We start from the raw sequence: 23471 nt of genomic DNA, 5'->3' as shown, positions 1-23471 counted from the left end.
TGCTTATTGGCCAAGCAGCAGCTAGATCCATGGACCAAAGAGCGTTGAGGTGGCTTTTCCCAGCGCATGCTARTGGCACCAGTTGGGGGACCACAGCCAAGCCCCTCACTTGAACACCAAGGGACAGGTTGGGGAGCCCCTGGTGCACACCACACTCAACCCACACACTCCCCACCTCCTGCTTTTGCTGCTTACACACCTCCACGAGTGGTACYCATGAAAAGTTACGAACCAGCTATATATGGCAAGGCATGGGGAGGGGAACCTAACACATCCACTTCCCATATTTCACAGATCTGGAGCTGCTCTACAACAATTCATCAGCCCTTTAGCCTTTTTCCAAAGGAGGATGCTTCCTTTTTTGCACTTATAGCCTCCAAAATACTTAACAATTTCAACTTGGAAAAGTTTGGATGCTACTCAGCACAGATAACTCTGAAACCTAATGTTTCCCTCTCACTTGTGATCACTTCATTTGACAAAAGGTTCATGTATGAGAAAATKTCTATAGTCTGGATCAGGTAAAGACTACTGTCTTCTTTCCCAGTTTGCTGAAATAAGAACAAAACAGGATAGGAGAGATAAAATGTATTTAAAACATCACTTGAAATTTACAAAACACRTATTATCTATTCAAGTAGAAAGATATGGCTTAAACCTGAGAGATGTTTACATCTCCCTTACAGAGCATAGGCCCCCTCCCCATTGTGTGCCAGCAGCCACTGGGAGAAATGAAGGCTGGAATAAATTCCAGGCTGTAATACAGGTATACAGACCTTCCCAAGGGAAAAGCAAACAGGACACTTGGTGGGACCAATTCACACAACTYCATCCTTCTGCAGGGAAATGGTCTGTTACTGGTCATAGTCCCAGTAGCTACATGGCCAAGAMACTAAAAAGTCCTTCAGCCCTGATGTGAATGACATGCCCTCACCCACAGACAAGGGGAGAAGACTGTCCTGTTAGAGTCTATGGCAGGGCAAGAGTGGGGAAAAGGAAAACCAAAATTGCCCCCACTTCAGTTATAGAAAGGTACCGATTGTAACGACCCTGCCAGCAGCACCTGACCATGGTGATGGGGATAGTGTGCTTTTGAGGATGGGGGACACCTGCAAGGAGGGAGGAAGGGAGGTAGTGTGTGGAGAAGAGGCTTGTCTGATAGGAGCAATCTGTGCACCTGAGAATGAGGAGAACTGGAGGATGCTCAGATGTTTGCAGCATGTGTGGAAAGGGCTTTAGCACAGGAGTGATTGCCCTGTGGGATGCCAGTGGTCCCAGGGGTAAATGGTGGCTCCCATGTGGTTGCTGCATCTCACCACAGTGCACAGTTTCTTCATGGCTGCAACTCCGTCTGTGCTCTCCTGCACTCCAAGAAGCCCTGCTAGGCATGGGAATGCGAGGAAAGCTGTAGGAGAGGAAGGTTGGTATTCATCTCCAGCAGGGCCACGAAGGCAAATGGCTCCTCCTCACCAGGTAGATCTGAGCGCCCCTGGCTGGGCTCTCCAGCCTCATCAAGATGGCAGGTCCATGTCACCTCTGCCTGTGTCAGGCCAGGACGGCAGGCATGYTGCTGAGCTCTGGAAAAGGAGACACACAGTGAGCTACCAAAACATCTGCATCTGCTCTGACAGCCTGTGAGCAAAGAGAACATGCTTGCAAATGTGTGCAGCCCAGCCTGGGTCATTTTGCCTGGATGACAGATAGCTCCATGGGTGAAGRAACGTGGTGCATGGGAGGGTCCTCAGCCAATCCCACCCTGCCTGCCAAAACCAAGAGTGCTCTGTGCCTTCAGGGTCTCTTTTCACAGCAATGCAGAGTAGTGAGCATTGGAGAAGACATCTGGGAGTGTCTGCCCCAACCTCTGCTTGAAGCAGGGCCAGTTACATTGAGCTGCTCAGGGGTTTGAAGCTGAGATAACCCAGGCTGCATCCTTCCTCCCACTGTGGACACCCATCACCAACCCATCCTACAGAAGCCACCTGAGCAGGATGCAGCTCCTCTCCTTGCCCTGCTTACCTGTCTTGGATTTGTTGTTGCCATTCTCCAGCTCTGGGTTACTGTCCTGGGCACAGCAGGAGAAATTCTTCTCTCGCCACCTGCATGGGGCAAAGCACCTGGGTCAGATCACTGCTCACTTTGGTTTTCCTCACAGCTCCCTGCTGCCTTGGACACCTTTTTCCTACTTTGTGAGTGCAGGTATTTTGGGATTTTCTCAAGTCCTAACCAAGAAAGGACTTGAGAGCATGACTGATGTCTAAGCATCCACACTTTGTGTGTGCAACTGCTTTCTTGAAGGCAACTTTGTGGCTAAGCCCTGTTTTCTAAGCAAGATTTAAGAGCTCTAAAGCTCCAGGAATGTTTACAGTCACTGATACTTAAGCCACCAGGGAAATTTAAAAATTTTGATTTTGGTGTGTTCATAAACCTGACAAAGACAACCATACAGGGCACTGAGGCATTGACATATTCAGACATTTTTGTGTGGGAGGATGGATTTCCTGTGGGACTCTGGCATGTGCAGAGAGACATGGGATGCTCAAATATTAACACTGAGAGCTTTCCTAACAGMTCAATCCAATGAAACATTGTCAAATAACAATAATAGAAAAATCAGTTCCTTTCTCACCCAATTTGATAATTGKTTTATGTTGCTACTATAAATCTACCAGTTCTCCACTGAATTCTGAGGGAAGACAATGCCTGAGCTGCCAAAATGGAAAGGGACAATGAGAGCAAGCAGGAGAAACAGAGAGTTTTGTGGGGACTTTTGGGGCTTTCTTCCATTTCCAGAAGGGAAAGCTAATGTTCTTAAGTGTAGTTTTAACTATTCAGGTCACCTGAAAGCATCCCTCCTTCCCTCTGCCTGGAGCAAAAGATCAGGTTAAGACAGACATTAACAACTCGGTAGTTACCAGTGCAGAGCAAAGATGAGTGAGATGAGGAGCGCAGAGGTCAGGTCTGTCAGGACCCACATGACGCTGTACTGCTGCGGAGTCTGGAAGTAAACAACAGAGGTTGTGTTCACCACCAAGGACCACAAGATTGGCAAAAAAAGTTACTCAAGCTCTTTCCCCCTGATTGAATGTGACTGTTCAGCTGCCTTGTTTGCATCTGCAGTAACATCCCTCGGGTGTTTAAAGCATTTGGTGGCATTTCAAAGTGACCACTCACCACTGGTGTTTGTGCCAAATCATTCTCCTTCATTAAAAAAAAGGTCTGTTGTGTAACCAAAAAGATTTTACGGTATCTCAGTGAATGCCACAGAGACCTCTCATTTTTTTACAGGAAGGCTTTGCACTTCTCTGCTTCACGCCAACAATAACATCAACTGGTGGCATCTCATTTTTTCTGGCAAAACTACCTTTTACTGGACACCACAGAGAGTCTGGCATGGCTCCTGCTTTGAGTCTAAGAACATCTGAAGATTCATCCTTACACTGGACCTCCACCCAAACTTAGAATGARACACTGCAGTTCTCTGGAGGGGAGCATTATAAAATTAATTCAAGAGTGTGAAACCAACTTTTTAAAGTCCTTAAAGAAACTGGTGAGACTAATTCCCCAGGTGCTTCTTGGTCCTACAGGTTGTCCAAGGCAGAATAACAAGTAGAGAAATTATGTGAAAATTCCTCCCAGAAGTAAGGGTTATTTCTCTGGTTGTTTCTTTTGGGCCTCTGGAACAAGACCCAAGTTTGACAAGGGCAGTGGGACGTTCTGAGAAATGAGAAACTTCTGACGTTGGTATGGTCAAAAGCTTAGAAATTGAAATCCTTATGCATCAGCTTCTGCCCTCAAAGGCCCTTGCTTTCCTCCTACACAAGTCTCWATATGACTTCTTTTCCCTCATCCCAAGGCCTGTTATGCAAATCCTAAGAAGTTGGGTTCTTCCTGAGCCAGGAGAAAAGAGAAGAGTATGGTAATATCGGTAGTGGCTTAGAGGTTCCAAGTAAGCCATTTTTCAACTCAGGTCCTTTTTATGCAAAGGATCCTTAAAGGATGCTTTATCCATGTGTTAACTGACCCATGGTCTCCAAAGGTAATCAAGGACATCCCAACTCTACTTCCCACCCCTGAGACACAGAAGACTCACTTACCATGAGGAASAGTGGCCGTTTGATATCCTTCAGCAAGTGGACAGCATTGGTGGTCACAGAATGTGCCCCAGAGCACCATGCCAGGGAGTAGAGCCATGGCTCATTGACCACATAGAAGTTGCTGGTGATGTTTGCCTCAGCATATTTCCTTTAAAAGACCAAAAGGCAACAACCTTCATTGAGCAAGGAGATTAGTACTTCCTTCGGGCTTACTCAAGGAGATTCGGGAAGATCATGGGAAATGGTTGCAATCTTCTGTAGGAAGTGCTTACTTTAGGACCTAGATAAGGAACATAAAGGAAAGCCAACCAGCCAATAATTAATCATTAACAATAGGTCAATATAGAATAGTTGAACAGCTGGAAACAAATGCAGATAAAATGCCCAAAAGGTCAAAATCTTTCTAATCCTTCTGCCATATGAATCAATATAATGATGTGTTTGTAAAGGAGGCTGTAGCCAGGTGGGGGTCAGTCTCTTCTTTCAAGTAACAAGCAATAGAACAAGAAGAAATGGCTTCACCAGGGAAGCTTTGGATTGGATATTAGGAAAAATTTCTTAATGAAAAGGGTTATCAAGCTTTGGAATGGGCTGTGCAGGGAAGTGCTCAAATCATCATCTCTGAAGGCATTTAAAACATGTGGATGTGGCACYTGGGGACATGGTTTAGTGGTGGGTTTGGCAGCGCTGGGATAATGTTTGGCCTTGATGATCTTAGAGATCTTTTAAATCRAAACCATTYSTGTTATTCTATAATTTCMCCACAGTGTGTTCAAAACCAYCACAGAATCACKGAATAGCCTGAGTTGGAAGGGACCTAGAAGGYCACAGAATCCARCTCTTCAGTTAATGGYTCATGTGGGSATTGARCTCACAAYRTTGKTGTTGGTTRGAGCACCATGSTCTGACCAAYCAAGCTAATCTCAAAGCTTGTCCYAAGTTTGGTGTGGTTGCTCCATCAATTCATCATTTCTCAAGTCATTAAAAGCTATTAAAACTTTATATGAATTAAGTTCATTCTTTGTGCAATGGTAACGTAACATCAGTATCAGCATTTATAAATCTACCTAGGATCTATGATCTATCCAAGGTTTACTCAAATGGATCTGCCCATCATTTTTTATAGCCTTTCAGCCTGGAGAAAAGAAGACTCTGAGGAGACCTTAGGGCACCTTACAATACTGAGAAGGGCTACAAGAGAACTGGAGAGGGACTTTTTAGAAGGACACTGAGTGACAGGACAAGGGGGAACAGCCTTAAACTGGAGGACAGAAGGCTTAGATCAGACATTAGGAAAAAATTCTTGACTGTGAGGTGGATGGAGACCCTGGTACAGGTTGCCCAGAGAGGGTGTGGACTCCCCAGCCCTGGAGGTGTTCAAGGCCAGGCTATGGGGCTCTGAGTAATCTGCTCTAGTGGAAGCTTCCCTGCCCATAGCAGGTTGGAACTAGATGTTTGAAAGTCCCTTACAACCCAAACCATTCTGTGATTCTATGATTGTATGATTTGACAACCTGTGACAATTCTACTTGAGAAAACATGAGCATTACTCTCATTCAAAGGATTAATTTTTTTTTTTCCTTTCTTCTTCATTTGAACTGGATTTCAATGGTTTCGTGCATTAGGAAGAGCAAAAACTCTATTTACAGAAGGACAGTTGGACAGGTAAAGCTGGAGGACGTTTAGTGGTTGTTGGGTGATTTTTCCATGTGAGAGTAGCATTTTGGAAACTCCTGCAATGAATGTGRAGCCTTTCATCATAGAAATTAAATTTTCAATGTGTCACATGCAACAGAGTACTGGCAGTAACAGAAACAAGAAATTATGTCTCCAAAACACCAGCTACAAGAGAGTGATGRTCTCACCACAGCATTATGCACTCACACTGATATTTGTGGAGAAGACATGGAAGGTTAAATAGTTGTTCATTCTCCATCATTTGGTGTTGGTGGGACTGAGGATGGCATGAACAGATGCTGGTCAATATGGAATTGAGGASAGCAGGGTTTAATTACATGTACCACCTCTTAGTCAACAGTAGTGCAGTTTCTCACCTCTAAAATACATTAGGGAGGGCTACTTGATCTGAAGGACCTATTCTGAAAATATTACAGTCTCTGGGACTGGTCATTGGAGGGAGATGTTGCCCCACACATGAAGCAAGGATAGTCCAGATGCACCCCTGAAATTGTGGAGCTGAAACCTACTGGATATCTTCAGTGGACATGTCAGTGTAGACCAGATTGAGTTTGACAATCTTGTGCTTTAACAACTCTTCTATGGGTGCCTTTCTGCCCATCACGTGCTGAAACCCAGGAGCRACAGCTTGAACAAAGGACCTCACGCTGTGATGCAGCCACAAGACCTGCAGAAGACAGGGGGAAACCAGTGAATTTTCAATACAAGAATTCATGCCCCTCATACGCCCCACTGTTCACTCAAACCCAGTAAAGACAACATCCTGAGGGACTTAATCCAGCCTGTCAAATGATGTTTCTCCCAATGATCAAAGATCATTCCGATGCAGGGTTAGTACTTGCAAGCCACTTTTATCAAGCAGTATCCACTGTTCCTTGCTTATCAAGTGGAAATTGGTGAGCGTGTTTCACACAGCCCAAAAAAGAATGCAGTGTTGAAAACGAATAAAAAGACAGCTTTGGTTTATGGAAAAGGGAACCGAAAATATTCGGTTCTACCATTCTTCCAGCATGGAAGGAAAGATCTTCAGCAGATACAGATTGGCATAACTCCCCAGACATCAGTGGGTACATAACCTGATTCCCATGAGTTTAACATCCACCCATTGCCAGGGGGAGGAAGGCAGTGAAGACTCACAGTTTGTTTCAATTTAAGCCAGGAATTTTTATGCAATATATAACAAGCATGGGTAGCAGAGAATAGTCTGAAAATTATTACAGTTATGAAAGGGTGCTGTTTAGGAGCTAAGGCATCAGCTGATATATACAGTGCCTTTTTTCCTGTGCTGCTGAAGGGTTAAACCCTTGTGTACCTTCTGAGGAACTAATAGTAGCAAAATGCTCCAAATGATGCCTTTTAAATCAAGTGAAATGCAAGAGGCCAATTTTATACAGGTGAAATCATGCAGAGTATGGACCCCAAAGTCCCAATTAGGAGAGCAAGAAAAAGGGATATGGACTGAGGCCACCCTACCAGATGGCGTTTAATCTTCGACTCCTTSAGAATGACGTCCAGGACTCTGCGGAGCCACGAGTTCCTGTGAGGATGTTTCGCTCGAGGGCGGTAGAGATCAAATATCACAAGTTTATTGTGACTGTCTGCAAGGCGCAAAAAACTGCGTAGCGTGTAAATGGACTGATTCTTTGCCTGGTTTTGATCTGCCTTTGACAGTGAGCCCATCCCTACAAATGGTTTGTTCTAGAAATAAACAGATATAAAAAAAGCAAATCAATCAGTTTGCTCTGGGAGTCAGCTACGTTTCTAAGAGAGAAAAAGTTTGATGTCAGTACTCAGCAGGTGGTGAGGATATTTTATTTTGCTTATTTCTTCTACATAAGAAATGGGGGAAGTTAACCCATGCTATGAGGACATTGCTTCTGGGCTCTAAATTGCACAGTTCACAGCTAGTTCTGCTGTGCTTCTCTGTCCCACCTTGTTAGCTCTGAACWTTATAAACATCACATTGCACAAGTGGCTCTTGGCTTCTTACCCCAGCCCATGAGCTCTGCTGCTGCAATGATAAGGAGACTCGAGAACACCCATCAGCCAATTGTTACAGGTCTCCTTAGCCTGAAGACAAACTGGACAATGTAAAGAGACCCAAACAGAAGGATTTACGCTGCCTTCTTTGAGTTTTGGCTCAATTACCAATTCCTCTTCTAATACTGATGCTGCTAAATAATAGGCAGCTTGTGTCTCTTCTATACCCAGTTGGTAACAGTCATGAAATCATAGAAAAGTTTGGTTTGGAAGAGACTTTTAAAGCTCATTTAGTCCAACCCCCCTGCAATGAACAGAGATGTGTCCAACTAGATCAGGTGTCCTGGAGTCCAATCCAACCTGATCTTGAATTCTTCTAGCTGTTTATGACACTTACCTTCAGGAACCATTTTCCAGCATTCAGTTTCTGCAGGGCAGCCCAGGAGAAAAAGGCAGCATCTTTATCAACRTCATTAGGGTAGACCTCTTGGATGTTAGTTGTCCTTCTCAAGGTGTCGTCATGCATGAGGAAAGGAATCCCATCATAGCTGTCAGAGAGCAAGAGTTGAGGTCACGTGGGGTGCAGGTTCATTCACAGTATGAGCAGACTCATTCCAGRTCAGAAGAAAATGTGGGCCACCATGAGTGCAGCAGTACAGCCTCCCTCAGTGCAAATAGTGTAATATGGAGGAATGTGAGGCTCAAGACACCAAGTTATTTCCAACTTAAATAATTCTAGGAGATCTCAGACAAGTCATGCTTGTCTGTGCCTCAGTTTCCCTAGGGGCAATGTGAAGGAGATGACCTTTTTGCCTGCCAACTCCCCCAAAAATGGAGAGTAATTTATGGTTGAAATCTTTTTTTGCTGAAATCAAAGTGTTTCTATGGTTTTCAGAGGACTGAAATCTCAATAGACTGTGATGGAAATGCAAAATTTCCTCTTATAGAAAGGTCTAGTTTAGTAGAACATCTAAGTTTTAGTGTTTTTCTTGTTCAGTGCCTGGAACTGCTCACCCTGCACAGAATGTTAGCAGTTCATGGCAATGGGTTCACCAAAAAAAGGCAATTAAAGATCTAATAATTAGGGCAATGCTGTCACAAATCTGAACACAATTTTTTGTTGGTTTGTAGACCTGATATGACCCTCACTGTGACCTGGAACTCAGACTAGAATAGGAATAGGAATTTGTCTATATACTCTGCCATGCATTTAGAATACACTGCAGAAATAATGATTGTTAAATCAATAGCTGCAGCTTATTGACTTGCCTGAGAACAACCATGCCCTAGAGCCCCCATCATCACATGGCAACTGAGGGACCCTGTCCCAGCCATCAGTAAAACCTAACTGCCTGGAGCTGTATGTCTCCAAAGACAACTCTTAGAAGAAGCAGCATATATTCTGTTGGATGCAATGTTTTGCCCTCACCTAATGGTGACATCTGTTTCAAGACCATCCCCACCATGCTCAATTGCCTTCAGAAATGACATCTCAGTGTTTTCTGGTGCCAGCTGAAAAAAAAAAAAAAGAAAGCACGTGAGCAGATAATTTTCAAACACACTCTGGAGAACCCTGTAAATACTTTCTGCCTCATTGWAAAATCTCTGTTTTTTATTGAGAGAGCACCATTGTTAAAGTCTACTGTTTGTTTTCTTCCAATTTAGCCAAACCCATCTTGCAGAAGAATAACAGAGTCATAGAATGATTTGTGTTGGAAGRGACCTTGAAGATCACCCCGTTCCAGTCCCCYTGCCATGGGCAGAGACATCTTTCACTCGTTCAGGTTGCTCAGGACCCCCTCCAACCTGGTCTTGTCCCTCAGGAACAGTGTTTTCCTTGTAGGCAAATCCATGCAGTGATGCCTTTGGCATGCAGTCCCAATGACCAGAAATGTCTCTCACCCTCCACAGATTTCATAGGGGGAAAAAAAACCCACAGATGATGATGAAAATTCCAAGACACAGGATGAAGAAATGACATAAAATAACTTCTTCAGACCTACCATTGGTGCTCCACGGTGTCCAATGAGGGCTGGCTTTGGTCCAAGTGTTCCCCTCTCTCTGATGCAAGGAGAGTACATCCCCAGAGGTATCAAGAAAAGAAAGAGAAGGATAGCCAGGTATGGACCAACAATTATCACCTGAATAACTGAAAGAATTTGAAGGAGGAAGGCTGCAGTTAATCCACATCATRACATACAAGTTTGCCTTGCCRCTTAACTTATAATATGGTCCTCCAGCTAGGCAGCTTTAAGCCTTTGTCCCATCTTTTTCTATCCCTTCTTCCCCTAATTTTCACTTTCTCTCCAAACAATGCAACCCAGGAAAACAAATGGTCAAAGCAAGGATGCAGGCTAAGTCAGGACTGCAGGTTTTATGCTATAATTAAATCTCACTGTGCCTTACAGCAAGACATGGGCCTTATTTCTTTTTCTTCAGACATGGTGCAATGAAATCYCCTCCATCTGTAGAAAAGCAATCCTCCACAGAAGGGTGCTAATTTTTTCTTACTCAGATAACAACAAGCACCATTTTGAAGTTTCATTCACAATGAAAAAGAMTAGGAACCTCTCTCCCTAAACTATGTTACATCTCTTTACTGTTAGTACTTCCCTGGTTCATTCAGAATGTTGTTAATGACCTTCTGTGTGTGACGTAGAGAATCCTACAGACACTCAGCACATGGATATTGCATGTCAAACTTCCCAGCTCATTACCTACAGTCTTCTCTGGAGTCTGTTGACACATTGCCCAAGAGCCCCAAAGGTCCTTCAACTCAGGGACCAAAGTAGTTCTGAGAAATGAGCACTTGTGCACCAACACCTCCTTCTTGAATGGGTACCACCATCCCTCTGCACATTGTGCCCATGGCTCTGAAAGAATTTGGACTTACACTAAGATGATGATGGGCTAAGGTAGGAATACCTCAAGCATGGTAGTATATAATGCCTAGGATATTTTCCTCCAACCTCCCCAGCTGCAGTTCGGTAAGAAAAAACTTGGACAGGAAAAAAAAAAATATTTCCATCAGTCCATTCTGTCTGTGTTTTTTATTGCAAACCAATATCTGAAGAYTGGTGTCAGGTAGGTAATTTTTGCTATATGGAGAGACAATCAGAGWAAAACAGCAACTCCCAGTCAGGCTTTTCTGCAGTTGCTCCTGGCATCAGGCTTTGTCCTTTAAACATTTGGTTATACTTCCTAGAGGTGGGCAGGAACTTCCCATGAGATAACACTAGGAACTGAGCAAAAAGCTCTTTCCCCTGTCTCAGCTGGCTTTTCCTGAGATACACTAGTCTGAAGGTTTGTCTGACTGGACTGGAGATCCCTTCTGTATAAAGCAAGTAAAAATCAGCCAAGGGARCTGCCACTGGCTGCTTTCTCCTGCAGAGGGCTAAATAAATTTTCACTCATGACTCAGAACATGRGTGCTTCTGCTAATCTCCTCCATCTCAAGGCAGATCACTGCCTCACAATAGGGCAAAACAGTGCAAGGGGGCAGGGGCATGCCAACCAGTAACACACCAGTACAAGACAATGCACAGCTCAAGCCCCAATCCCACTAATTTCCCTGGGATATGCAGAATTTAAAAGWCTCCGCCAGCTGGAGTGCAGATGTGGGAGGAAAAGGCTCCTGCATGCCTCTTTTCCCATGCTGCTATACATCTTTTGTCATACAAGGAGCAGGAACCAGAGCTGCCATACCTTTCTTGTCTGCTCTGATGGCATGAAGAGCCACAGGCCAGGACAGAAGGACCATGATGATAATTGCCCCTAARTGGAGATAAGGAGCTGTGACCTGGCAAGGAGGAAAAAGGATTTTAGTCAAAGGATGAACTGACGGAAACAATCCCCATTTTAGTCAAAGGAGACAGACAGAAGCAATCCCCATCAGAGCTACAGCCCTTACACCTGGATGGGCTCCTGCCACAAAAAAACAGGAATTAACCACTCTTCCTCACTTGCGTTGGATCCACCATACACCTCCGGACTCTGAGGACAGACATGTGCCCTAGCCTGAGGAGTGCTCCTCACTTCTTAACTTTATCCTATCAGCTGAAGGGGACACAACTACCCTCCTCCATGAGGACATTATTGCCACTGCTGAGATGCCATAATCTGTGAGCGTCTTCCAGTTTAACCCAATACAAACCACTCCAGTCCAATCCCACCGAGGTGATAGCTATCTCCCCACCACACCACACTGCAGTTAAATCATTAAACTGATGCCAACAAACCTGAGTGATAAAATGTGGTATTTACTAGCTGTGGTGTGAAAGTAACTATTGTGGTATAAGAGAAGCAGATATATTCGATAATACTGCTGGACAGATACAGTCAATAGATTTGATTTCTGTAATACTAAAGATTAAACAAGAAGATCATAAGACAAGAATCACTTCTATGCTTATCACGAATGCACGAATAGAGTTGGAAGCAAACAGAAAACCAGACTGTGAATGGTTGTTGGTCTGACACATTTCTCCTAAAACTAGGCAAATCAGAGCAAGAAACCGGTCCATCATCTTCTCATGCTCATCAGAGCCCTGTGGCAAATATTCCAGTTAGAACTGAGTTATTAAGGTACGTGCTAGGAATAAACCCCAGCTATCCCGATGTAAGCCTTTCCTGATGCTCAGTTCTCTAAGCTGGAAGTGTTGAAGGAAGCAGCAGTCACTGGGAGATGTTATTGCATGTGATACTGCCTGCCCAGACACTTGATACCAACATCTCCCAACCAGAAGCAGGACTCAGCTGCACAAGCAGAGGTGCCATCTGAGATGTCCAGAATACCTGAGRTAGATCTGCAGGGCTAATGGACATRACAGTCCCTACAAGATCCATGTCCTTTAGGAACAACAATGACAGGGCATATCAATTGACCCCACCCTACAAACACCACATCTTCCATTCCAGCCATTTGCATTGCTCTCCCAGGCTCCACAAGCACTAAGCCATATGGGGGAGATAAAATAGACCCAAATAGAATCATAGAATTGTAGGGTGGTTTGGATCCTGTAAAGCAGCTGTGCAAAAGCTACATACTTCTTCCTTCTCAATACAAGGGGGGACCTGGATGCTCAGACACTGAATAACACCAGACAGCTCTTGCCTCCACCTTCAGATCTGGTGAGAGGTGAGGAGGCCAGCAACCATGAACACTGACCTCCTGCATCCAGCATTTTGTCCCACATGACACCAGCATTCTCCACTTACTCCCCAAAATTTCAGTACTCTCCTGTCCTCAGGAGATTAAGCTCTTCTGAGTCACAGAAGACTGAAATTGTGCTGTTCCAGCAGACTGGGATGAAGGAGAATGTTCTTGCTCCAGCAAACCTACCAGCCTAAGKGGTCTGATTTACCTGCCCTGGACAGCTGAAATTTAACAGTATACCTACATTTTTTKGGGAGGGAAAAAAAAGGGGCTGTAACTTTCTGCATCTTCCCAAACTAAGACATGTTACATCAAATAGCTTGAAACTCAACCTCAGGCTTTGGCTTCCTTTTCCCCAACAGGAAATGTTAAGTCATAATAAAAGTTTACTTTGAGCATAGCCTGTTAACAAAACACATGTGATAAACACCCACCATACAGAATATATTCTGCCAATTGTCACAAAACACTTCTACAAACAAGCTGCTCTTTCAAATAGACCTCCTAACCCCTCTTACCTGGAATGACAGGCGAAGAGTTTTCCGGTGATCTCGCCAGAGTATAGATAATGCGGAGAGGCATGAGAGACAGAAGACCAGGACGACAAAAGTACCAATCTGGGGACACAAGACATAAATCAGCTTCAGCATTTCTGCATAGGATATGCCATCCATATGAGGCTAACAGGCTCAATTAAGCAGCTTATAAATTGTTTAGGATGCATGAGATTGACTATGCCAGTTTAGAGACAGAGAGTTCCAATGGGACTAAAACCAAATCCACAGTGTTATCAGTATGGCAGGATTGATTTTAAGAATTCAGTACTCAAATAAGTCAGCCCTGAGAACTCTCTCTGTAATCACTGGAGAAAGGAATTTCAGAGATGATTCATTCCTGCTTGCATTATGATGGAATATGCCTCTCTGTTGATGCAGATGGAGCCTAGATGATTAGCTTACATTAAATCCMTAATCTGCAGAATGGAATTCATCACTTCTAAACTCAGAAGTGACAAATTCTACCCAAAAGGAACAGCAACACAACTTCCTTGTTGTATGAGTTGCTTTGTAACAGGCTTCAACAATAACAGAYCCTCCCATAATTAAAAAATGAACGAGAGCTCATTTTTTAACCAAAAAGGTGAGGAGGTATCTCAAACAGTTCTACAGCTTCTTGCTCAGTTTGGTACCAGCACTGTGGTGATGGCAGGCTCTCCTTGGTATAAGGCAACTGCTGACAACTAAAGGCAAGTAGCAATTGAACCAAGGCCCTTACTATTCTTCAGGGGATCTTCTATGTATCATCACCTTAATAATATATCCCTAATCCCTTGCACCCAAGAATGCCTCTTTTTTGTTATTACTCTTTTTTTTTTTCAAGTTTGTTTGGTTTAAGGTTTTTTTGGTTGGTTGGTCTGAGGTTTTTTGATTTTTTTTGTTTTGTTTTTTACAAATTGTTCTACAACTTTCTCATTCTTCTGGAACCCATTTTTCAATAGTAAAGATCACTCCATTTCCATTACTTAAATGAAGAAACACGGGATCAAGTCTCCACACGTTCAGCTTTTCCCTCCCACTGCAGGCTTTGCAAATGCATTGCAACCCTAAACTGCATGGCTAGAGGAACATTTTTAAATGCCTCTCATAGGCTCAAAAATTACTTAAAGAAGATGATTCTAATACATAATTTTGCATCAACAAGTGCCTGAGAATTTGTTTCTCTGTCTTCAAAACTCCAAGTGTAATTTCCCAAACCATGKAATAGAATTAAGAACTATAAGGCAGTTTGGGTTGAAAGGGACTTTAAAGACCATCTAGTTCCAGCCCCCCTGCCATGGGCAGGGAAGCCACACACACTCAGGGCTCCATCCAGCCTGGCCTTGAACATTCCCAGACAACCATCCAAAGACCAAAAGGCACAAAGCACCAGGATGCCTTAGAAAAGCCATCATTCTCTTTTGCTGAGAGAGCAGACACTTTTCCCCCTGCTGTTGGGGTCTGCTCCAGAAAATCACACAATACTTCTCATGAAAACTTTGCTTTTGACTTCATGCTACCAAATGTAGAAGTCAAATATAGACATCTTCACCTGAATGAGTCACTGTAGGCACCTCTTAGAGTCAGTGGGGAAAAAAGGTTCTTTTTTTGTGAGTGTGATTCATCTCATCTTAATTTAGATGCCTATGACCAGCTGGATGAATTGCATCCTCAGAGGATTCATTTTCCTCCGCTGAGTGCAAAGGGAGTTTGAGTGATCAGCTCAGGTGGAGATACATTTTTATGAGTATCTAAATCTCATAAGATTAACCTCTTCCCTCTGTTCCTTCTCWCCCATAGTCTAAGAGATTTTCTGTGCAAAGAAACACTAGAGACCCAATAAATTTAAAGCATAGATTAGAGTTACCAGAAAGCCCTGACTCTCCCCACCTTGTGACTCCAGTGCAGGTACAGCTGCTGACCTTCTGCAAGCAAACACACCGCAAGGACCTGGGAAATCAAGAAGAGATTGTAGGAATCCTGGTGGAAGGGGGTGGCGTGCGGYCAGTGAGGTGCTTTGGGAATTATTTTTGCATTGGGAAGTTACTTTACAYTGGGTCTTCCTGCACAATGAAAATGTCTGCAGGACAGGTGTATGGAGAGAAAAGTTCATTGCTACAGTGAAAATGCTTTTGAAATGGCCAGGCACTGTCAAGGYTGTCCTTCAGGATCAAAGACTTTTTCCTGGATAACAGATAATTGGGCACTTTGGGGTACTCACTTTCAACAACTTTTCTTTGTAAGAGAGACTCTGAAAGAGGAATGATGGCCAGGGTCAATTATTATTATATAAACCAATRCAGCATTGACTTTGAGTATTATCTATGCATTTGTTTTGATTTGAGGCATACCAACCCGGGGAGAGAAGTTAGGGAATAAAAAATGCCTCAGAGCAGCACAAAAGTATGGAGCAGACAGAAAAAAAGGCAATCCTTCCACATTAACCACAGGGAATGTAAGAGACAGGCACATCTCAGACCATAGAAAAGTGTCTGGGGCATTAAATGACTCCAGTTTTTGGTGGTTGGTACATTCTGTCCACCTGATGGCACATTGGAGCGGGTTCTTGTGAGGCATTCTGCAAACCCCAGCCAGGACAACCTGAGACACCTTGAGCACCAAGAAGCCAAGAATGAGGCAAGTCAGTCCATGCTTCCCATGCAGAGTTTCTTCACATAGTTCCACACCCAARCAACCAGTGAGTCTGGAGATAAATTTCACCAGAAGCAGCCCTTTGCTGCTGTGAAAATGCACAAATCTATGCTCAGGAGTCTGAATGCCCAGGGAAACTTCCCAACTGCTGCCAAGGATAATTTGGGTACCAGTATCACCAGGTATCCAGGCTTACAGAACAGTATCTGTTAGCAGACATCATGCTCCACTGAGGAGGATYGTTTATGATACAAGTCCCTCCAGACTGTAGCATAGTGGGATTGCATGGAAAACAGGACATACTGACTTGGGGGAAGAGGGTCTTCTCTCCTGAAACACAGCTGCAAATGAATGCAAATTGTTTCCTATCCATCTACAAACACACACTCTTTCCAGGATCATGCTGATTTGAAGCAAGATATAAGGCCAGGTTGGATAGGGCTTTGAGCAACATGGTCTAGTGGTAAGTGTTCCTGTCCATGACAGGGGGGTTGGAATGAGATAATCTTGGAAGTCCCTTTCAACACAAACCATTTTATGATTCTATTATTCTGTGATAAGCTCAGCAGTGAATACAAGTGCTTCTTGACATGTTGGCTTCCTTTAATGGAATCCTGCACCCAGTACTGGGTGGGGGCAGTTGAAAGAGAACTGAAATACTGCTAAAGATCTTAGGTCAGCCCCATTTAATTAAGCAATTTCAGGGTAAAAACATGAGAAAAAGGACACTGTTCCTTTTCTGCAAGTGATKTTACTCAAAGACCTGGTCCTTGCATACAGAAAAGGCAAATATTTAGAATATTTTGAGTCAGAAGGGGCCCTCAAAGATCATCAAAGTCCATCTTCTGTCCCTGCACAAAATCACACCAAGGATCACACCATGTTCCTGAGAGCATAGTCCAAATACTTCTTGAACTCAGGGCACTCGGGCAGATTTGGTCCTATGACTACYTCCCTGGGGATCCTGTTCCAGTGCCCAAAAATCCTCTGGGTTAAAAAACTTTTCGCAATTTTTAACCTAAATTGTTGGGATTCATGTTACAGTTTGGGAAAGGKTTGAGCTGCAGRTCATGTGACCAGGGAGCAGCYCSTGATTGACATGACCCTAYCTTGTGTGTCAAGCTGTGATTGGTTAAACAGARCCRTAGGCACCGCCTAACCCGAGGTGTGATTGGATAAGAAGGTTCGTGGGCAGTGGCTCTGTGGAGTGGATAATCAATCTGTGTCTAGCCTGGGAAAGTTTAGAATATAAAGAGGCACAGCTTTTTGAAAATTCCTTTGAACCAGCTAGAAGTTGTTCTCACATCATACTAAATCTCCACTGATAGAGTTTTACAATATTTCTTCATGTCTTCTCGCTGGTCTATCCACTCCAAACTGCTTCCACACACTTCCTGGGATTGTCTTAACACAAGTGCAGAGACGTGAGGGCTTAGATGACCAGTGTGTTTCTGGCTAACATTGCCAGGGTTAGAGTCAAGGTCCCTCTTGCCAATCCCATCATCTCTCAGAATCTTAGAGCCTCCAACACTTGCATTCTTCTCTTTAAAATGAGGTGTGGAAGTGTCTCCCCTCTACCATCTACCTGCAAATGGGTGATTAAGGGATGCTTCCCAGTGGCAAGAGAGATGGATACGCTGCAAGGAGGATTGCACATCTGTCTCCCTCTTTCTGAGTGGCTGCAAAAGGGTGGGCAGCAGAGGCTTAATTCCACTCTACTTCAGCATGGGAATGACCTTGTAATCATCTCAATACTTGTGGTGAGGTGTGGGCAGGCTCTGAACCTTCCACCACAAAGACATGCAGGTAGGCACTTAGACACTTGGTTCACCTGAAGCAACTGCTCTCTTAGATGTTCACAACAGCTGGATTCAGGTCCTTACGTTCACTTTGTGGCAAAAATGCAGCAGCACAGAACTTGTTCGGTACCCCATTTTTTTAGGGATGGAGTTTTGAGGTCATGTTTTGGATTTCAGTGTCAATGCACTATTTAGAGTCTTCTGCATTTATGAATGAAGAGGCCACAATGCATCTGAACTTCTTCACTTTGTACAGTCACAAGCCAGCTCTGCAAACAGTGGTGGAGGGKTGGATTCCTGGTCAAGACCTCCTCTGAAAGAGCTGTGCTGGGATGAGCATTGCCCAGCCATGGTTGTTACAATACTCTTCATGTTTTGGGATAGCGGGAGCATAAGCAGTGGCAGTGATAACTTTCCTCACTCCCTTTCCCTCAAGATCTAATCCCATTTAAGTCTCATGCCCCAGCACCCCTGCTCAGCATGGATGCATRCAGCAGTCTAGCCACATATGACACGGTTGGCTTGGTGATGCAGTCAAGCAGGACAAGTGTCCTCAGAAATGCCCAACAGCTTTGGTTGGGTCACTGAACAGCTTCACAAAAGCAAGAAGCAAATGGACCTTCACTRCAGAGGCTGTTCTGAGAGCAGAGGAACCTCTGAAGTATTTCTCATGCTGTCTGACATCATCCAGACTACTTGTCTTCTCTCAGATTTCTCCTTGCTCACCCTTCTGAGGAAGGCAAATGTTGTTAGCCTCATTAGACAGAACTGAGAGGCTTGAGAGGAAGAGGAGGATTTAGCTACATAATAAAGAGTGAGACCAGGACTGAACCAAACCATGTAGGACACAAATTGCATCTCATATCTTCCATCTTCYATCTTCCCTGTCTGGTTTCACTTTGCCCATCCATCGCCTGCCCTGAGAGCTTGCAGTCATCACATCGATGCTGACAGAAACCTGAAAATCCCTAAGAAAGTCCACTGGTTGGACACTGGCTGATGTTTGGATCCAGACAGAGTCTGACCAAGTTGACACATCAGCCCCAGGGATCTTTGGGCCCCTTAAGCCCAGGAAATCCTGTAAAGYCGGTTACTAGCATGGGCTGTGGTGAGTTAGTCTGATCCTGAGGTTGACTCCAGATCCACAGCCTGCTGAGACACCATCTCAGATATACCAATGTCACATGGGCATCTCTGGCAAAGCCCTGAGTTGCCCCAAGCAGCATCTTAACCAGCAAACTAYCCACACTGCTCCATGGCCCCTGGGAAAGCCAGGTAGGCTTTGCTGAATAATAGTCCATGAGCCCTAGAACCACATTGGTTTTAATTACAAAACACTTGTAATTAATTATTGTTGTTTGTCCCACTCAAAGCTCAGTCAGTCCACATCTCTGATGCTACTGTTGATCACTGTGGGCATGATCAAGCACCTGTCCTATTTATCACTTTGGGGTTTTTATTGCTAGCACTAGAATAAAAGTACTATTTATTTGTATTTTATCAGGGGGAAAAGGACCCCAGAAACCAGTTGTGCTAGGTACTGCATGGACAAAGCCAAAAGAGACTCCCTGCCATGACCAATTTACAGACTGACTGTATGATGACACATCAGGGAATGGGCAAGAACAGCAGGAATGGATGATAAAAGCTGGTTGTCTTGGTCACAGAGCTGAGATAAAGCCATGACTTCACCTTCGGCACCTGGCATTTCAAAATGGAAGTGAGAACAGGCATAGACTGATGTGCACTCCAGTGCCTTGAATTAAAGTGAATTCTCAGCCTATCATTCTRGATGCAGAAGGTGGAAACACAGGTGCTAATCTGCCTTTATTTGAGAGCTTTCTTATGAGGGAAAGAACAAAGAAAAAGAATGAGTAAGTAGAAATTTTAGGAAAAGTTTGGGTTTGGTATTTTTTCCATAACTAAAGCAGACATCAGATTAGAACTCCAGAAAAATTTCACAGGATTTGGAAAAGYGAAGATTTCAGGAACCTCTTTCAGYATAAACTTCAGCAGCATTTTGTGACCACATTTATAGTCTCTACCTGGAGAAAATCCTCCAGAAAATCCAGAGTGAGTCAAGTGAAAAAGTTCTGTTCTCCTTCTTCTAATAAACCTTTCTATCCAGGATTAGAAGAATAACTCAGCTGTGATGACGTATCATCACCTCTCCATGACTCAGAGCTGCCTATTTCCCTGCTGCCAAAGCAACAATTTTTAGTTCCCCCTAAATCTAAATCCAGCCACTGCTGGCTCAGCTTTCCTTGTGTTCAAGGAGGAATTGTACACATTTATCAAAGGGAAATCATCCAAAAAAATCACAGAAATTACATCTGGCTCAGAGACCCATGAACTTAAACCCGTCATTTGAAGGTGGATGTGGGGAGAAAGCACTGTAAACACTCATTGTGTTCCAGATCTTCTCCAGGCATTCACTGTCTAAGGATCATATGGAGGAGTAGATTGAGCTTTGGTCTGACACATTAAAGACACCTCTGATTACCTTTCGGGACAACAAATCAAGGTCAGCTCACAAGGAGCATTACTTACCAGTAACAATGAGCTGTATGCGAACAAGACTGAAGCCACAATCAGGATAAGAAGAGACCAKAGAAACCAGAAGCCCAGGTTCCCATAGTTATACCTAAAAATAAACCCATAAAATACTGTAAGAATGTTTTTGGTTAGCACGTGGACTAGAGGAGAYCAACAGCCCTGTTCATTTAAATTCTGAAATTTTCTAAGCAATAAAACAAAGAAAGGCACGGGGAAAGCCTACRCTGTAACATGCAAAAGTGATTAAGRGACTCCTTTCCAAAATCCSTGATTGCATTAACCATCAAACTAATACACATTACTATATCTTCCCTTCTCATAATATTTAAACAGCTTTAATTTAATTTTAGGGGCCAGATTTGCGTAACTATTGCCTACATACTGCAGAAGGAAAAGATGTGCATAAATCCCTGACRATTATTTCTTACTTTTGAATCTGGGAACATGAAATTCTCTTTCAGTGAGACAGCTAGTGSAATGCCTCTGATTCCAGCCACTACATTTCTTCAGGTGGAATGGGGGARAGAGAAGAGGGGGGAAAAAAAGACTCGGAGAAGGAAAGAGTTATTTAGTCCCCTTCATTCACAGTTTTTGTGACGATGATTCTCCCCTTTCTCCTAAATTCACACTTTTGCCTAAAAATTGTAGCCAAGCAAAGGGCAGAGCCTCAGCACCCCCACAGTCACTGGACATTCAATTTGGATGCTGTAACCAAGAGTTTAAGATGCCAAATTTTTGCTTCATGACCAAAGTGCCCTGTTGCAGCACAGCTGCTCCAGAGGGTGCCCATTCCTCCTGCTGACCTGCCCAAGGTGTGGGAGAGGARGAAAAGATGATACTCACCAGTCAAAGCCATTGTAGTCATTTTTACCTTCACTCCACGTGTACAGAAAGACCAGAGAAACGCAGAAAGCTGCAATGAGCAATGGGAAAAATATGCATTCCCGCTGGAGAGGGAGAGGAAGGACAAGCAGTCAGAGCTATAGCCAATCTAGAGCAATCAAAGCAAATGGCAGGTACTTTTAGGCTGTCCCTAARAATATGTATATTGGTGTTGGAATCCTAACTTAAACAAATATAGAGAGGAATTCAATTCCTGTCCCTTGTAACCAGGAGAATGTCYTCAAAAGTATACTCTGCACTACCTGTTTCCAGGGAAAAGAAAACTCGTGACTTCCCAAATGAACAGGATTTTAACTGCCTCACATGAGAGGAAATTGCATTTTACAGCAACCTTCTTTGCAATTCTTACTTCACACCCARCACTAATGTTACTCCTTCAACTTGATTCTATGGCTTTGAGAAGTTTCACTGGCCAGGAGAGGCTGGTGCAAAGTCCACATTTTTTAGCCGTGTGGCGGTACAGACAAACTGATCTTGCCAAAGAAACACAGCAACTCACCAAGCACTTTGAGAAAAAYCTAACAGCCCAACAGATCCCAGCAGGCTCCAAATGACACTGGGCTGGGATTCCATGACATCAACCCCATGTCTGCTTAGACTGCCCTGCCCCAGAACAGAAATCCAGGCCTGTGCTGATTTTGAGCTCATTTACCATGCTGCAGCAGCATTTTCCAGGCTGAGTCTTCTCGCGCTGGTACCGCCTCCAGCGGCAGCTGTACAAACCAGCCAGGCAGGAGATGAAGGGCTGGTGCTCGTACCTCTGCAGCAAGCGCCGGCGGACCACCTTCAGCTTCCCGAGATGGATCGTCTTGAGGGTGGGGGGTCCGGTCTCCTCCATCTGAGTGCTTTTAACTCATCTTCCTCCTGGAACAAGACCACAAGTTTAATGGGGACGCTGTTGTCCCCCCTTTCTTGTTGGGTAAGCTTTCCATAGCTGAAAAAGGAGAGGAAATTTTCCCAAAGAGGATGCTGAGACCAGCAGGAAGCCATGCTGAGGACACCCCACCTAATTTTATAAACCAAAGTGAGATGGCCAAAGTGAGAAGGATGGTCACTGCAAACCCTCTTAGCAGTCAGTGGTGCTCCTGCTTGTAAATTAGGTGYTCTGAAACACCTTTGAGGGTACCTCTGCCTCCTTTTGGTTATACAGGGAGTKCTAGGAAATGAATTCATTAACTTAAGCACATTCCAAATTATGTCATATGAACCTGAGCCTAGGCTTAGCTACAGGAATCATTCAACATCATTGTGACCWGTTTGAAACCTGCTATCAGTTTAACTAGCTCTTATAGAAAAGGCACTAAACCCCTCCAGGAACACAGCTCTCTTAACCTGGCAAAACTGCAGCACTGCAGAGACTGATCCCTTAAGAAATAATTTTATTTCCCAGCTGAAACAACTTCACCTGGCACAGATTTTCAAGGGTAGAAAGACCTGCTTCAAAGATGTGCATGTGGGAGACCTATTCATAATCATAATTTTAAACAATGAACTTGGTTGTAAMTTGCAATTTCTGTAGTTAGAGTGAAGTAAATAGCACAGGGACCTGTGCTAGTTGAAGAGTGGTTCACCCAGCAGGGCACTACCAAGACTTCAAGGAAAGATAGAGGAAAACAGTTTTGTGTGGGCATTCAAAGAAGCCCCATTATACAGTTCTTTACAGTTAAGTTAGTCAGAGGTGTTTTTCTGTTGCTTTGAAAAGTGAAATCACATCCTTGAGTCCATTCCATGTTCAAATCGTGGAACATCTGCTGCAAAGTACCAGCTTAGGACTCAAGGTTTCCCTGATTTTTCAGATGTAATAACAATAATTTAAGAGGAAGAATGAAGAGTTTGCTGCACTATACACATGGATGAAACACACATATGAAAGGTTTGTGTTTGGAAATAATTCAGATCCCAGTGTATCTTCTGAGAAATCAGTGCATAAATCCTTGCAGACTGACACATCCAAATAACTGACCGGTTTGAAGAAAGCACAAATAAATCAGAGACATCAGACTTAAGCTAAATCAGAAAAGATGCTCCCCTCATACAAATGCCCCAGCCTACTGGCAGTTGGAGTACAAGGAGAGAGGATGGAAAAGGAATAAAAAGG

At 43.8% G+C, this 23471-nt stretch overlaps 1 protein-coding gene across 1 annotated transcript; it reads right to left on the bottom strand.

Annotated features, from left to right (window-relative positions):
* Nucleotides 1-652: 652 nt before the first annotated feature.
* GDPD4 (glycerophosphodiester phosphodiesterase domain containing 4) lies at nt 653-22232 on the bottom strand. The gene is made up of 15 exons (XM_057377729.1): nt 22026-22232; nt 21314-21417; nt 20465-20558; nt 15354-15413; nt 13446-13544; nt 11478-11571; nt 9776-9921; nt 9202-9284; nt 8170-8320; nt 7266-7490; nt 6302-6459; nt 4095-4242; nt 2913-2995; nt 2017-2096; nt 653-1577 (listed from the first exon to the last, which is right to left on the bottom strand). The coding sequence occupies exons 1-15, from the start codon at nt 22209-22211 to the stop codon at nt 1546-1548; spliced, it is 1743 nt and encodes a 580-aa protein (XP_057233712.1). The 5' UTR covers nt 22212-22232; the 3' UTR covers nt 653-1545.
* Between the last annotated feature and the right edge of the window lie 1239 nt (nt 22233-23471).

Source organism: Malurus melanocephalus, unplaced genomic scaffold (assembly GCF_030028575.1).
Source record: "Malurus melanocephalus ecotype Western Australia unplaced genomic scaffold, MMel_1.1 scaffold_322, whole genome shotgun sequence".
NCBI lineage: Eukaryota > Metazoa > Chordata > Aves > Passeriformes > Maluridae > Malurus > Malurus melanocephalus.
The sequence above is the reverse complement of the archived record's forward strand: the minus strand, read 5'-3'. Positions and strand labels throughout refer to the sequence as shown.